General features: G+C 41.7%; 1 protein-coding gene across 1 annotated transcript in view; it reads left to right on the top strand.

Moving 5' to 3' along the window:
• The first annotated feature begins 948 nt into the window (after positions 1–948).
• LOC140714970 (growth factor receptor-bound protein 2) overlaps positions 949–12,694 on the top strand; it is a 169,189-nt gene continuing 157,443 nt past the window's right edge. The window contains exon 1 of the mRNA XM_073026677.1: positions 949–1,135. Coding sequence (XP_072882778.1) covers positions 1,058–1,135 — 78 coding nt within the window. The 5' untranslated portion in view covers positions 949–1,057. The remainder of the gene's footprint in view (positions 1,136–12,694) is intronic.

Genomic DNA, 12,694 nt, shown 5'->3' with positions numbered 1-12,694 from the left:
ACGTGTACAGAAGAGATAATTTGCACCTGAACTGGAGGGACACTAATATCCTAGTGAAAGGTTTACTACAGCTGCATGGGGTAGCTTAAACTAGACTTGCATGGGGATGGGAACCAAAATGGATAGTGGAGAGGGATGTTAAGACTTCAGTCAGAAATCAAAAGTTTGAGCATGGTGCGACTAATGTTCTCAGCTGCGTATTTTTCAATGCAAGAAGTATTTTAGGAAAGGTGGATGAGCTCAAGACATGTATCAACACATGGAATTATGATATTGTAATTTGTAGCCATCAATGAGACTTGGTTGCAGGAAGACTGGCAGCTCAATATCCCAGGCCTCCACTGTTGTAGGCGCGTAGGGGTAAAGAAGGTACATTCAACTATTTTCGACGTGTTGCAACCAATTCCTCAACCAAGAAACTTAAGGAAAATCAAATTCAATCCATCAAATTTTCTCACTCGCCACTGCGTTAAAGTCTATCTGAAAGTCCACAACTTTTTTTCAGGAGCACACGAATAACTCGTGTGAACCAGGTCTGAGACAACTAACAAGTGTTAAAAAGATAACTTTGTTAAGCAGGGTTCCTCCTTTCCCCTTGGAGAAGGTTAATATTCCATCTAACTGACTGCAGCATCAGGGCACATAAAGTGTGTAAGGCTGGAATAAAACAGACGCGTCCAGAGCTTTCCATGTTTTGCTATAGATCCCTTATCCAGGAAAGACCAGCCATATCACGTACGCCATGACACCGAGCAGTGCCGTTACACAAGTTGCGTACACAGCAGCCACAAGAACCACGCCTCGTCTCGCCTCGCCTCGTTTGGCCTGGCCTGGCCTCAAGGGCGGCCCCGTTTCCGGTGACTACGCTTCGGCCGGCCCGCCCGGGCTCCCGCCCCTGATTGGTGCGGAGCGCGCTTGCGCCGAGGCGCGGTTCGCCCAGCTGCAGAGCGCAGGCGCGGTGACTGAGGCCGAGCGGAGAGCGGGCGAGGCGGACACCGCTGCACGCTGGCGAGCGAAAGGCCGGCGGAGGCACAGGAACCCGAATCACTCATTAAGTATGGAAGCTATCGCCAAGTACGATTTTAAGGCCACGGCCGACGATGAGCTGAGTTTTAAGCGCGAAGACATCCTGAAGGTAAGACCCGACTATGAGGAGGCGAGCGGGCCTGGCAGCGAAACTGGGCTCTGCCTCGGCGTTCGCCATCCGGGCCGATGCCTTTGGTTTCTTATAAGCTACCGATGCAGATGCCGAGCTGAATGAGTAACTTGCATCTCATTAAAGCGGTTGTAAAGGGCAGTAGTTGGAGATGGGGGACACCGGCGAGGAGGACGGGAAAGGGGGGGGGGCACCAGCAAGGAGTGCAGATGGAGGGAATTTTATTGGGGTAACATGCGTTGATGTGGGAAGAGGATGGTCGGTCGAGAAATCGTGGAGTGCGATGGTGAATTGTACCAACCGGATGAGATTGGAGGTGAGCAGTCAGGGCTTTGGATGTGAGTGTTAAGAGAAAAACTAATGAAGTAGGGGTATTATATTTGGCTGTAGATGGGGTGTGAGGGAGAAAGAGCCTAGCGACAAGGGGCAGAATTGATAGCTTGAGGGTTTGGGAATGTTGTAACTGAAGGTTTTGAAACTTGATTGTGTTGATGTTGTTGGAAATAACGTGGCTCAGGTCACTGAAAACCCGTAGGATAGAAAATTTAGACTCCTGGTCAACTGAGAGGATGGAGTTTTGACATGTGAGGACAATACATGTGTCTTCCAGGTGCATATACCTTCAGTTGCCCTTTTAGGTAATGTACTTTTAAAGCTACAACAAAGTTTGCAATGATATTTTTGCTTGTTAATTGGAGCATTCCTATAAGTTTCTTCCTGATAGCCCTTATTTTTATTGGGGTATACCTTCCTTTGTTCTGATACTACCATATTTGCAATATTATGGATGAAGACTTGTTGAGTATAGGGATGGATGCATTGTCGTTGCTGAGTGGTGAGGATATAAAATAGAGCTTGTAGGAATCTTCCAATCTTTCCAGATTCAAAAGGTAGTAGATGTTTACAAGGATGTAACTGGTAACAATTTATAAATGTCTTGAATAATGAGGTCCAAGTGTGGGTTAGTAAGTTTGAAGTTGTCATTAAGGTTGGGGGTGTTGAGTTGTGTAAAAGATTGTAGGTTACAATGGGACATTGATAGGATGTTGAGCTGGGCTGAGAAGTGGCAAATGAAGTTCAATCTGGAAAGTGTGAAATGTTTCATTTTGGAATGTCAAACTTGAAGGGTTAATTGCAGGATTCTTAGCAGTGTGGAGGAACAGGGACCTTAGGGTTCACATCCATAGATCCCCCAGTTACAGTGCAGATTGATAGTGGTTAGGAAGGCGTATATGTGTTGGTCTTCATTAGTAGGGGGATTGAGTTCATGAGCTGCAAGGTACTGTTGCAGCTCTATAAAACTCCAGTTAGACCACACTTTGTATTCAGTTGTTGCCTCATTATAGGAAAGATGTGGGAGCTTTAATGAGGGTGCAGAGGATGCTGCCTAGATTAAAAAGCATATCTTAGGAGGTCAAGTTAGTAATATAGGGTTTTTTTTTTAAAGAGGAGGATAAGAGGTCACTTAAGGTGTACAAGATGATAAAGAGGCATAGAGTGGAGAGTCTGACACTTTAAAGGGTGGAAATGGCTAATACAAGGGAGCAGATTTTTGCGTGGTAAGGGAATTAAGGGTTATGGGGGAAAGGTAGGTGGAGATGAGACCATGGCCAGATCAGCCATGATCTTATTGAATGGCAGAGCAGACTCGATGGGCCAGATGGCCGACTCCTGCTCCTACTTATGTTTGTATGAACTGTAAGGCATTTGGAGGAAAGTGCATGGGTGTGTCAGAGATGGGGTTTATGCATAGAGAGTGGTAGGCTGGTGGAACAAGCTGCCAGAGAAGTGGGTACTGGCAAATGCATAAGGGACATACAAGAGAATCTTAGATGGGCATATGGACAAAATAAAAATGTAGGCCTATGGTGAAGGGAAGCATTAAATTTGTCTTGCTTTAGGTTATAGGGTTGGCACTACACTGGGCCAAAAGGCATGTACTATGCCAAACTGTTTTGTATTCTAAAAGGGACAGTAATTTAAGATTACACAGACTAAATAAAAGACTGGGTTGGAGTTAATTCAAGAGAGTCAGTTTGTCTTTGATAAAGGCATATGTTTAACTAAACTGACAGATTTTTAAAAAATTATAGAAGTGGAGATAAAGGGAATGAGGTACAAGTTTATAATGATTTTCAGAATGCAATTGAAAAGTTTCTCGGAAATGTTTGGGATCAAAGCTGAGAGCCATAAAGTACAACTGCCAGTAACAGTATGGATAAGAAACTGGCTTAGAATACAGAGCATGGTGATTATGGCTGTCTTTTTGGAAGGTCTTGTCACCCATGGAAGAAAGTCCATACCATTTTACCTTCAGATTGCAGTTGCCTATAGTTTTGTTCATGGGGGAAAAAGCTACTGGTCTTTCATAATAAAAATAGAATTTTTGCAAAATATTCAGTGGGTCAAGAAACATCGGAGGAGAGTCAGTTGAAGACATTTTGGTCAGAATGTTAACTTCAGTATTTGACTAGAGGCTGTACTGACCTTGTATTCTCTGGAACTCTCACTTGGATTGTGCCTTATATAAACACATTTGACTACAGCAGTGTTAACCTAGGTATAAGGTCAAGCAAAACACCCCAACAAGAAATATGCAAATGATAGTGAAGGACAAAATACAGTGAATTTGTTTTCAGAGCTGTCCTGATGAAGCTGCTTCCCTCACCCTGCCTGTGTTTGTCTTCTTTTTACTAATTGTATACTTGCAGCTTTCCTCTACAGAAAGTTATTATGGCCACTGCTTTATTTGTGACTATTGTACTGCACAGACTGTGAAAGTGTATGGGACAGTGCTGTGGAACTTCAGGGTAGTATTAACTGCAGTGCACTTCCTCTATTAAACAGTGAAAGCGTATTAAGCTGTTTCTTTAAGCTGTTCAGGCTAAAATGGAGGTCGTTTAAGGAATTCTCAATTGATGTGCCGATTTATGTATATTGTGTCTGGTAGAACTGGTTGTGGGGTTGGACAGTCACCTTAGTAGCTAAAAATGGCAAAGGAACATGTTTACTAAGTGGGTTTCTGTAGTTGGTAGTAAGTGTATTAAACTTCTGATTTTGAACTGCTGTGTAACTTCCTTTAACCAGTTTCCTGTAAATGCTTCTTGGAAGAAGGGGAGCTTTTGCTCTGCCTCAGCTTCATGTTTCAATTGGAGTTGAATTTGCTTTGGTTCAAAATGGCTCACTGGCTGAGTGAATTGTTTCAAATCCTGAAGGGACTCTTCATTGACAAAAAACTTAAGATGTGATAGGAATCATTGGATTAATTGGACCTTTTTGGCTGATATCATTAAACCAATTCACCTTTTAAGTTTTAATTGTTGTGGTTTGGTGATGTGATAATTGCAAATATACTGATGCTTCAGCTTTCTTTTCACACCCTCCTAATTGTTCAGTGTATGGTTGCCCGGCCGGCACCATGACTTTAATTAGGAAAGATGGGAAAGTGGAATTAGAATATGGAGCATGGGTTGTGGAAACCCTCTCTGGGCTGAAAGATCTACAGTTTCTTGTTTATCTAGAATGTGTTGTATGGCACAGGAGCAATCCCATTTGTCTCTATTTGGCACATATACCTCTGAACTTTTCCTGTACATGTCTAATGCCTTTGCAGTGTTTTAATTCTACTCTTTGTAATACTTGCTCTGGCAGCTTCTTCCTCATTCACCCCCCCCCCCCCACCCAGAATCTTGCCCCTCAGGTTGCCTTAAATATATTCAATTTAGTTTTAGACTCCAGTCTTTCAAACTGGGGTGAAAACTGAAAATTCATCTTAACTGTGTCTGTTGTGTTTTTATATACCTCTATAAGGTCTCTCCTTGGTCTCCTGCACTCCAGAAGGGAGAAAAGGCCCCAGCATATCCTCTGGCGATGATCTTTGCATCATCAATGGAGACGGGAGAGGTTGCGGAGGATTGGACGGTTGCGGATGTTGTTCCCTTATTTAAGAAAGGGAGTAGAGGTAGAGGTAACCTTGGAAATTACAGACCAGTGAGTCTTACTTCAGTGGTTGGTAAGTTGATGGAAAAGATCCCGTGAGGCAGGATTTATGAATATTAGGAGAGGCACAATATGATTAGGAATGGCATTGTCAAAGGCAGGTCGTGCCTTGCGAGCCTGATTGAATATTTTGAGGATGTGACTAAATACATCGATGAAGGTAGAGCAGTGGATGTAGTATATGGATTTCAACCATGAAGGTACCCCATACAAGGCTTATTGAGAAGGCATGGGATCCAAGGGGACATTGCTTTGTGGATCCAGAACAGGATTACCCACAGGCAAAGAGTAGTTGTAGATGGGTCATCGGTGACCAGTGGAGTGCCTCAAGGATCTGTTCTGGGACCCCTGCTCTTTGTGATTTTTATAAATGATTTGGATGAGGAAGTGGAGGGATGGGTTAGTAAATTTGCTGATGACACAAAGGTTGGGGGTGTTGTGGATAGTGTGGAGGGCTGTCAGGTTACAGCGGGACAACGATAGGATGCAAAACTGGGCTGAGGAGTGGCAGATGGAGTTCAACCCAGATAAGTGTGAGGTGGTTCATCTTGGAAGGTCAAACATGATGGTAGAATATAGTATTAATGGTAAGTGTCTGGGCAGTGTGGAGGATCAGAGGGATCTTGTGGTCCGAGTCCATAGGACACTCAAAGCTGCTGCACAGGTTGACTGTGTTGTGGTTAAGAAGGCATACAGTTTATTTGCCTTCATCAATCGTGGGGCTGAGTTTAGGAGTCAAGAGGTAATGTTACAGCTTTGTAGTACCCCACTTGGAGTACTGTGCTTAATTCTGTTCGCCACACTATAGGAAGGACGTGGAAACCATAGAAAGGGTGCAGAGGAGATTTACAAGGATGTTGCCTGGATTGGGGAGCATGCATTATGAAAATAAGTTGAGTGAACTCGGCCTTTTCTCCTTGGAGTGACGGAGGATGAGAGGTGACTTGATAGAGGTGTATAAGATGATGAGAGGAATCAATCGTGTGGATAGTCAGAGGCTTTTTCCCAGGGCTGAAATGGCTAACACGAGGGGCATAGTTTTAAGGTGCCAGGAAGTGGGTACAGAGGAGATGTCAGAGTTAAGTTTTTTTACACAGAGAGTGGTGAGTGTGTGGAATGGCTGCTGGTGACAGTGGTGGAGGCGGATACGATAGGGTCTTTTAAGAGACTCCTGGATAGGTACATGGAGCTTAGAAAAATAGAGGGCTGTGGGTAACCCTAGGTAATTTCTAAGGTAAGGACATGTTCAGCACAGCTTTGTGGGCCGAAGGGCCTATATTGTGCTACAGGTTTTCTGTGTTTGTATATCCAGTCTTCCCTTATAACTCTTTCAGTATGGGTAATATCCTTATAAGTTTCTTCCATATCCTTTCTGGCTGAATGAATTCTTCCTACCTATAGCTTAGTGACCGGAACTGCACACAATACTCCGAGAGGTCTGAACAATATCTTGTACAGTTGTAATGTGACATTGCTTGTCTCGTACTCAGTGCCCCGACTGATAAAGGCAAACCCACCCTCTCACTCCTACCATCAAGCCCCTTTTGTATCCAAATGGCTAGCTTACCCTAGATCCAATGTGATCTAAACCTGGATTCCATGAGATTACTTGATTATTTTCAATTTTTCATGATTCTTATGAAATTTTAGTTCCATGTAAGAATGGTGTAAAGAATATGCTCTTTGAGTTTATATTATGATGCGGAAATCAAATCTAAAATGTAATGAGTTTCAAGGTTGTCCTCTGAGAATCTGCTGACATTGAATCCAGTTTGACTGTGAAAGCCATGTTGGAACTAGGCCAGGTATTGGAATCTTCAAACCATCTTTGAGTTTAATTTTAACTTGGATTTTATGTTGGACTAATTCTCAAATAATTTACTTATTAACACAATAGATTAATTTGTATTTATTCAATGTCTGGCATGACTGCAGTACATGTCAAAACACTTACTCTCAATTAATTATTTTTGAATAGCAGTCATTGAAATGTAGGAGCTGCAGTAGCCATTTTGTGCATAGCATGATCCTGCACAACAAAAATGAATGCCTGGTTGATCTGTTTTCAGATGTTACATGATAAGTATTGACTAGGGTTTCTGAGATAAATTATTTGTAATTAACCCAGGAAGTCAGTATGTTTTGACATACTTGGTTCTCTAGAGTAGGAGTTGCACAGATGAGATAGTTGTGGGTCAAAGCACCATCATCTTAGTTATGACTGTCATGTCCATGCATGCAGAGAACATGATTGGCAGAAGAATTGTTGTTTTGCCTTTAAACTGGAGTTGATTTGGGCTAAAACTGGGCTGGGTGCCAAAGTTCTGCAGAAAATCACTCTGTTAGTAGAATCATAGGGTCAAACCCACCGGCAGCTGGCAAACTGTGTGCTTGATTATTATAGCTGTTAGTTCGATTTTGTACATGTGCTTCACTTGTTTCTATTTGAGTTCAAATTCTGCACTAAAGTGCTTACTTAAATATGGTTGACTAGAGAGCTTTCATAAAATAGCATTTGTGAGACACTTGTGTAGAATGCAATTAGTGTAGTTTTGACCTGGATCTGGCATATCCGCCTATTAGTTCAGTACAATGTCACTATCTCTCAGCTAGAGGATGGCTTTTTGTTTCAAATATAATCTCTTAAGAACTATTCTACAGGAAACACTGATGACAGGATATGTCTTCCTGGCTTGAGGCTGAAGTTACCTGATGGTTTGGATAAATGTGTGAATTGTTTATGATTAATTAGTAACTTGGTGCCTTAAAGGGAATGAAAATAAAAAATACAGGTCTGACAGCATCTGTGAAAAGACCTGAAATAGTTATAGGTCCAAAACCCTATGTCGTTCTGAACTGTACTTTTTTTAAAGAAGTTGTCAGTTTTCATTCTTTCAGTTATATGTTTGAATAATGGCAGTTGTTCTGTGTATGCTGCAACTGACCCACGTCTCTGCCAAGCGCATTGCTACAAACCAATACATTTATCTTGCAACCCTGTGCTGATTGACCAGCATTCGCTCTTAGTCTGATGAAGGCTTTGAGGATTTGCATCTTTTTTGCAAATCCCACAAGCCCCTGCACTTCAGCTATTGAGAGTATATTGACTGGTTGCATCATTGCTCTGATATTGAAACACCAATGCCCTTGAATGGAAAGTTCTACAAAAAGTAGTGGATATGGCCCAGTCCATCACAGGTAAAGCCCTCCCCATTGTTAAGCACTTTTACACAGAGCATTGCTGCAGGAGAGCAGCATCCATCGTCTGGGACCCCCATCACCCACATCATGCTCTCTTTTCACTGCTACCATCAAGAAGTAGGTACAGGAGCCTCAGAACTCGCACCACCAGGTTCAGGAACAGCTAATACCCCTCAGCCATCATCAGGCTTGTGAACCAGAGGGGGAATAACTTCAATCAATTTCACTTGCCCCATCACTTAACTGTTCCTCCAACCTGTGGACTCACTTTTGAGGACACTTCATCTCATGTTCTCAATATTTATTGCTTGTTTATTTATTATTTTTGTATCAACAGTTTGCTGTCCTTTGTACACTGTTGGCGTGGTCTTTCATTGATTCTGTTATGGTTACTGGATTGTTTTGAGTATGCCTTCAAGGAAATGAATCCCAGGGTTGTATAGGGTGATATGTACTTTATTATTACATTTACTTTAAACTTGAGTGATATATCCAATGGTGACATGACAAACCTGTGCCTTGAGTGAACATTCAAAATATTTTATGAACCACAATTGTATATGTTATAGTGATAATTCTACTACATGAGCAGTTTTTGGTTTCTCTTTGCTTCCTGTACTGCAGCTGGATATTGGATGCAGGAGTTGAAAACTAAGTTTGATCTTTGGTTAAAGAATAAGCTGTCACCAGGAAACAGGCGGTAGTTGGGGAAGGAGTGATCTGTCCCTATAAAAAGCAGTCTGTTTGAAATTTAGTCTTGATAAATAGTCATTGATAGATTTGTTCTTCTGTTCTGTGTACTGCAATGCACTGTAAAGGATTTTGTTCATTTCATATGGACAGTATTGATTTTATCACTGATGTTCTCTCCTTCACAGCTGACCTCAATCATTGCTATTTCTTGTTCCAACTTCTGTAGCTTTATGCCCTCCCAACTACTGCTCTTCAATAACTGAGTAGCTTCAGTTCAGATTTGCAGCACTTGTTTATGTCTGTCAAATGTCACCTGTACTGTCACCAACACCCCCTCCCATCGTCTTTTTTTGGGTAACTACTTCCAGCTCAAAGTCGTCTTTGCATTCAACTTTTGACTCCTCTGGTTTACATTGCTTTGCTGTTATTATACGGCCTAGAAATGGGCCCTTCCGCTTAGTTTGTCAGCATTTTGATCAGTAGTTAAACATCAGTTGCCATTGCAAAAGAGTTTATCTGGTCATTATCACAGGTTATCTATGTACACATTGGTTCCTGTTTCCTGTGGTACTGGCATGATAGCAATTCACATGACAGTGCTTCATTGGTTGTGAAGTATATGGAATGCCATGTTGTGAATGGTGCAGTAAATGTAAGCACAAACAAGAGCAAGTCTGCAAATGCTGAAAATCCAAGCAACACACACAAAATGCAGGAGCAACTCATCAGGTACAGAAAAGAGTACAGTCGACATTTCAGGCCAAGACCATTTAGCAGGACCCTAATGATGCAATAAATGAAGCATTTGCTTGCAACTTCTCAGTAGCTATTCTGCAACTCTTAACATTTCCCCTTCTGGTTTCTTGTTTGTTGCTATTTCAGTTTTTGCACCAAATTTTTCTCGAACCGTGTTAGACTTGTGTATCCACGCACCAGTGGATTTTAAACTCTGTTCATATTTTGCTACCACCAAAATTGTCCACCAGTGGGACAGCAATATATGAAGTAGCCTCAATGTTCAAAACACATGAGTTAGAAGTATACAAGGAACTGGTATGCTAGGTGTTAATGACCAGTATGATGGACAGTATTGATTGGATACACATTGGCCACTGTTGATAAAAATGTTAATCTGTAATAATTATTCTAATTTGGTGATCAGTTTTAAAACTATCCATTTCATTAGTTGTATTTTGTTATCTAATGCTTGAATTTCTCTTAGGATGATTGAGCAACCGGATAATTCATCTTATTTTAATGTAGAGTGCAACAGCTATTTCATATTTCAATATTGTCTCATATCTCCTATTTAACATTTCTTTTAACTGAGAGTAAAACCAGTTAGTTCATTGAATCTCTGACTGTGAGAATATTGTAAGTTACCCATTTATTCCCTGCAGCCTGTTCTCTCACATTCTCATCAGTTCTCCCTAATTAAGATCAACTACCTGTAGTCAAAGTAAATCACGACCCAATTAGCCTGCCAGCCAACATGTCTTTGGGATGAGGGGAAATGTGAGCACCCATGGGAGTGACCCATGCAGGCACAGTGAGAAAGGGCAAACCTAATATCTGAGTTGAAGAGCTTTGTAGCAGCAAAACGAGCTGTTGGCAACTGTATTTAAGAACTCTCTACAGAGTAATTTACTATATTTAAAAAAAGTAAAGCAGTTCGTGCTTTAAGTCAAGTCACTTTTTATTGTCATTTTGACCATAACTGCTGGTACAGTACGTAGTAAAAATGAGAAAACGTTTTTCAGGACCATGGTGCTACATGAACAATACAAAAAACTACACTGAACTACATAAACCAACACAAAAACTACACCAGACTACAGACCTACCCAGGACTGCATAAAGTACACAGAACAGTGCAGGCGTTACAATAAATAATAAAGAAGAGAATAGGCACAGCAGAGGGCAGTAGGTTGGTAGTCCGATGGCTTGGGGGGAAATCTGTTACATAAACAGCTGAATGGCAGCGTCCATTTCAGTACTCCCGCTGAGTATTTCATTGCCACAGATGTAGTCCATTTTAATGTCCATTGGAGAGCAGAATGGATGGGAGAGCCGGCCGACTAGGGCTTACCTTTATCCTGGCACGGACTCCTTCCCACTCGCCTCGTTTCTGCTTCCTCGCACGCCGCTTACGACATCCCCAACTCTGGCCACCGGCATCAGGCGACTCAAAGGACTGCAGGCCCGATTCCCTCAGCAAGCTGAGGTCGCGCAATCTGACCAGCAGATTTTCGTGAAGGTTTGTTTTTGGGCGATCTCTGTATTGTAGCTGTATCTGGCGATGGTAGATAGTCCTCTGTTATCCATTCCCTAAACCCTAATCATGCCTTAAAATTAAATTAAAAAAACTAAATTATAGTAGCACCAGATCCGAAAGGCCGCTGCTGCTGTGTGCTGCGGTGCCTAGATCCACCTAACCAGATCCTTCATTGGACATTTGGTTGTAATCAGTGGTTACATTCTCATTTGTTAATTCAGATGATGAAAAATTTACTTTCAGGACTTTGGCACATTGTTAAAAATCATAATTCAGTGCATTATTGCAGAAGTGGTGTCTTATTTGATTGAATAAACGTCTCCTCTGTCTGTTGATATAGATATGAAGACCTATTATATGATTTAGAGAAGAGGCAAGTTCACCTGGGGAGCCAGCGTATAGTTATCCCATAGTCAGTATCAAAAGCACAGCACATTGTTGTGATCTGAATTCAATTTGTAGTAAATTTGTGAGTGTTCAGTTAAACCAGGTTAGGATGTTACAAAATCATGCATAACCTTATCAAAAGTGCTGCATAGGGGGACGTCACGTGATGACGTAGGATTGAGACGCTGGAACCCAGCTCTCCCGTAAAAAGTTAATAAATTAATGTCTAAATGAAGAAAAGTTAGTCAGTACCTTCTAAAAGTGCTGCACAACCACTCTACATCTATTCTCTCACAGCATCAGCAGGCACATTAATTGGAAGCCTTTCTATTTTCTGCCTTCATTGAGGAAGTTGTTCCCTTACCTCAACATGCAAAGTGGTAGACTGCTCTTCACTGCAGTTATGATGAGTTAATTATTTTTGAATCATCAAATTCCCCTCCTTACACCTCTTCTGTCCTTGTGTCTTATTGCTTGTGCAGAGGTCAGCACAATTTGAATACATAGCTTTGTTCCCTCAGCTTCTGATTCTGTTTAGGTATGTCTTGCGCAGCATAATTAAATGGAGCGAAATAAATAGTTACTGTGATAGTGGGATGAATAGCACGTAGTCAAGTATACTTGAGGAGCAAAACAAATGCAGGAATAGATTTTTAATAAAGGTGAAAGAAAATCCCATGAGCCTGGATGAGAGGATTGGTTTAGTGCCATAGTGGTTAGCGTAACCCTTCACAACACCAGCTATAAGATCAGGGTTCATTTCTCACTATTGTTCGTAAGAAGTTTGTACATTCACCTGGTATTCACATGGATTTTCTCTGGGTGCTCAGAATTCCTCCTACGTTCCAAAGACACATAGTAACTTGTGGGCATGGCCCAATATCAAGATCTGCAGATGGTTTGGTTGTTAAAGCAAGCGACGGATGTTACTGTTTCGATGTACATCTAATCCTTATCTGTAAAAATGGATGCATACTCTGGCC

Source organism: Hemitrygon akajei, chromosome 22 (assembly GCF_048418815.1).
Source record: "Hemitrygon akajei chromosome 22, sHemAka1.3, whole genome shotgun sequence".
Lineage (NCBI taxonomy): Eukaryota > Metazoa > Chordata > Chondrichthyes > Myliobatiformes > Dasyatidae > Hemitrygon > Hemitrygon akajei.
The sequence above is the reverse complement of the archived record's forward strand: the minus strand, read 5'-3'. Positions and strand labels throughout refer to the sequence as shown.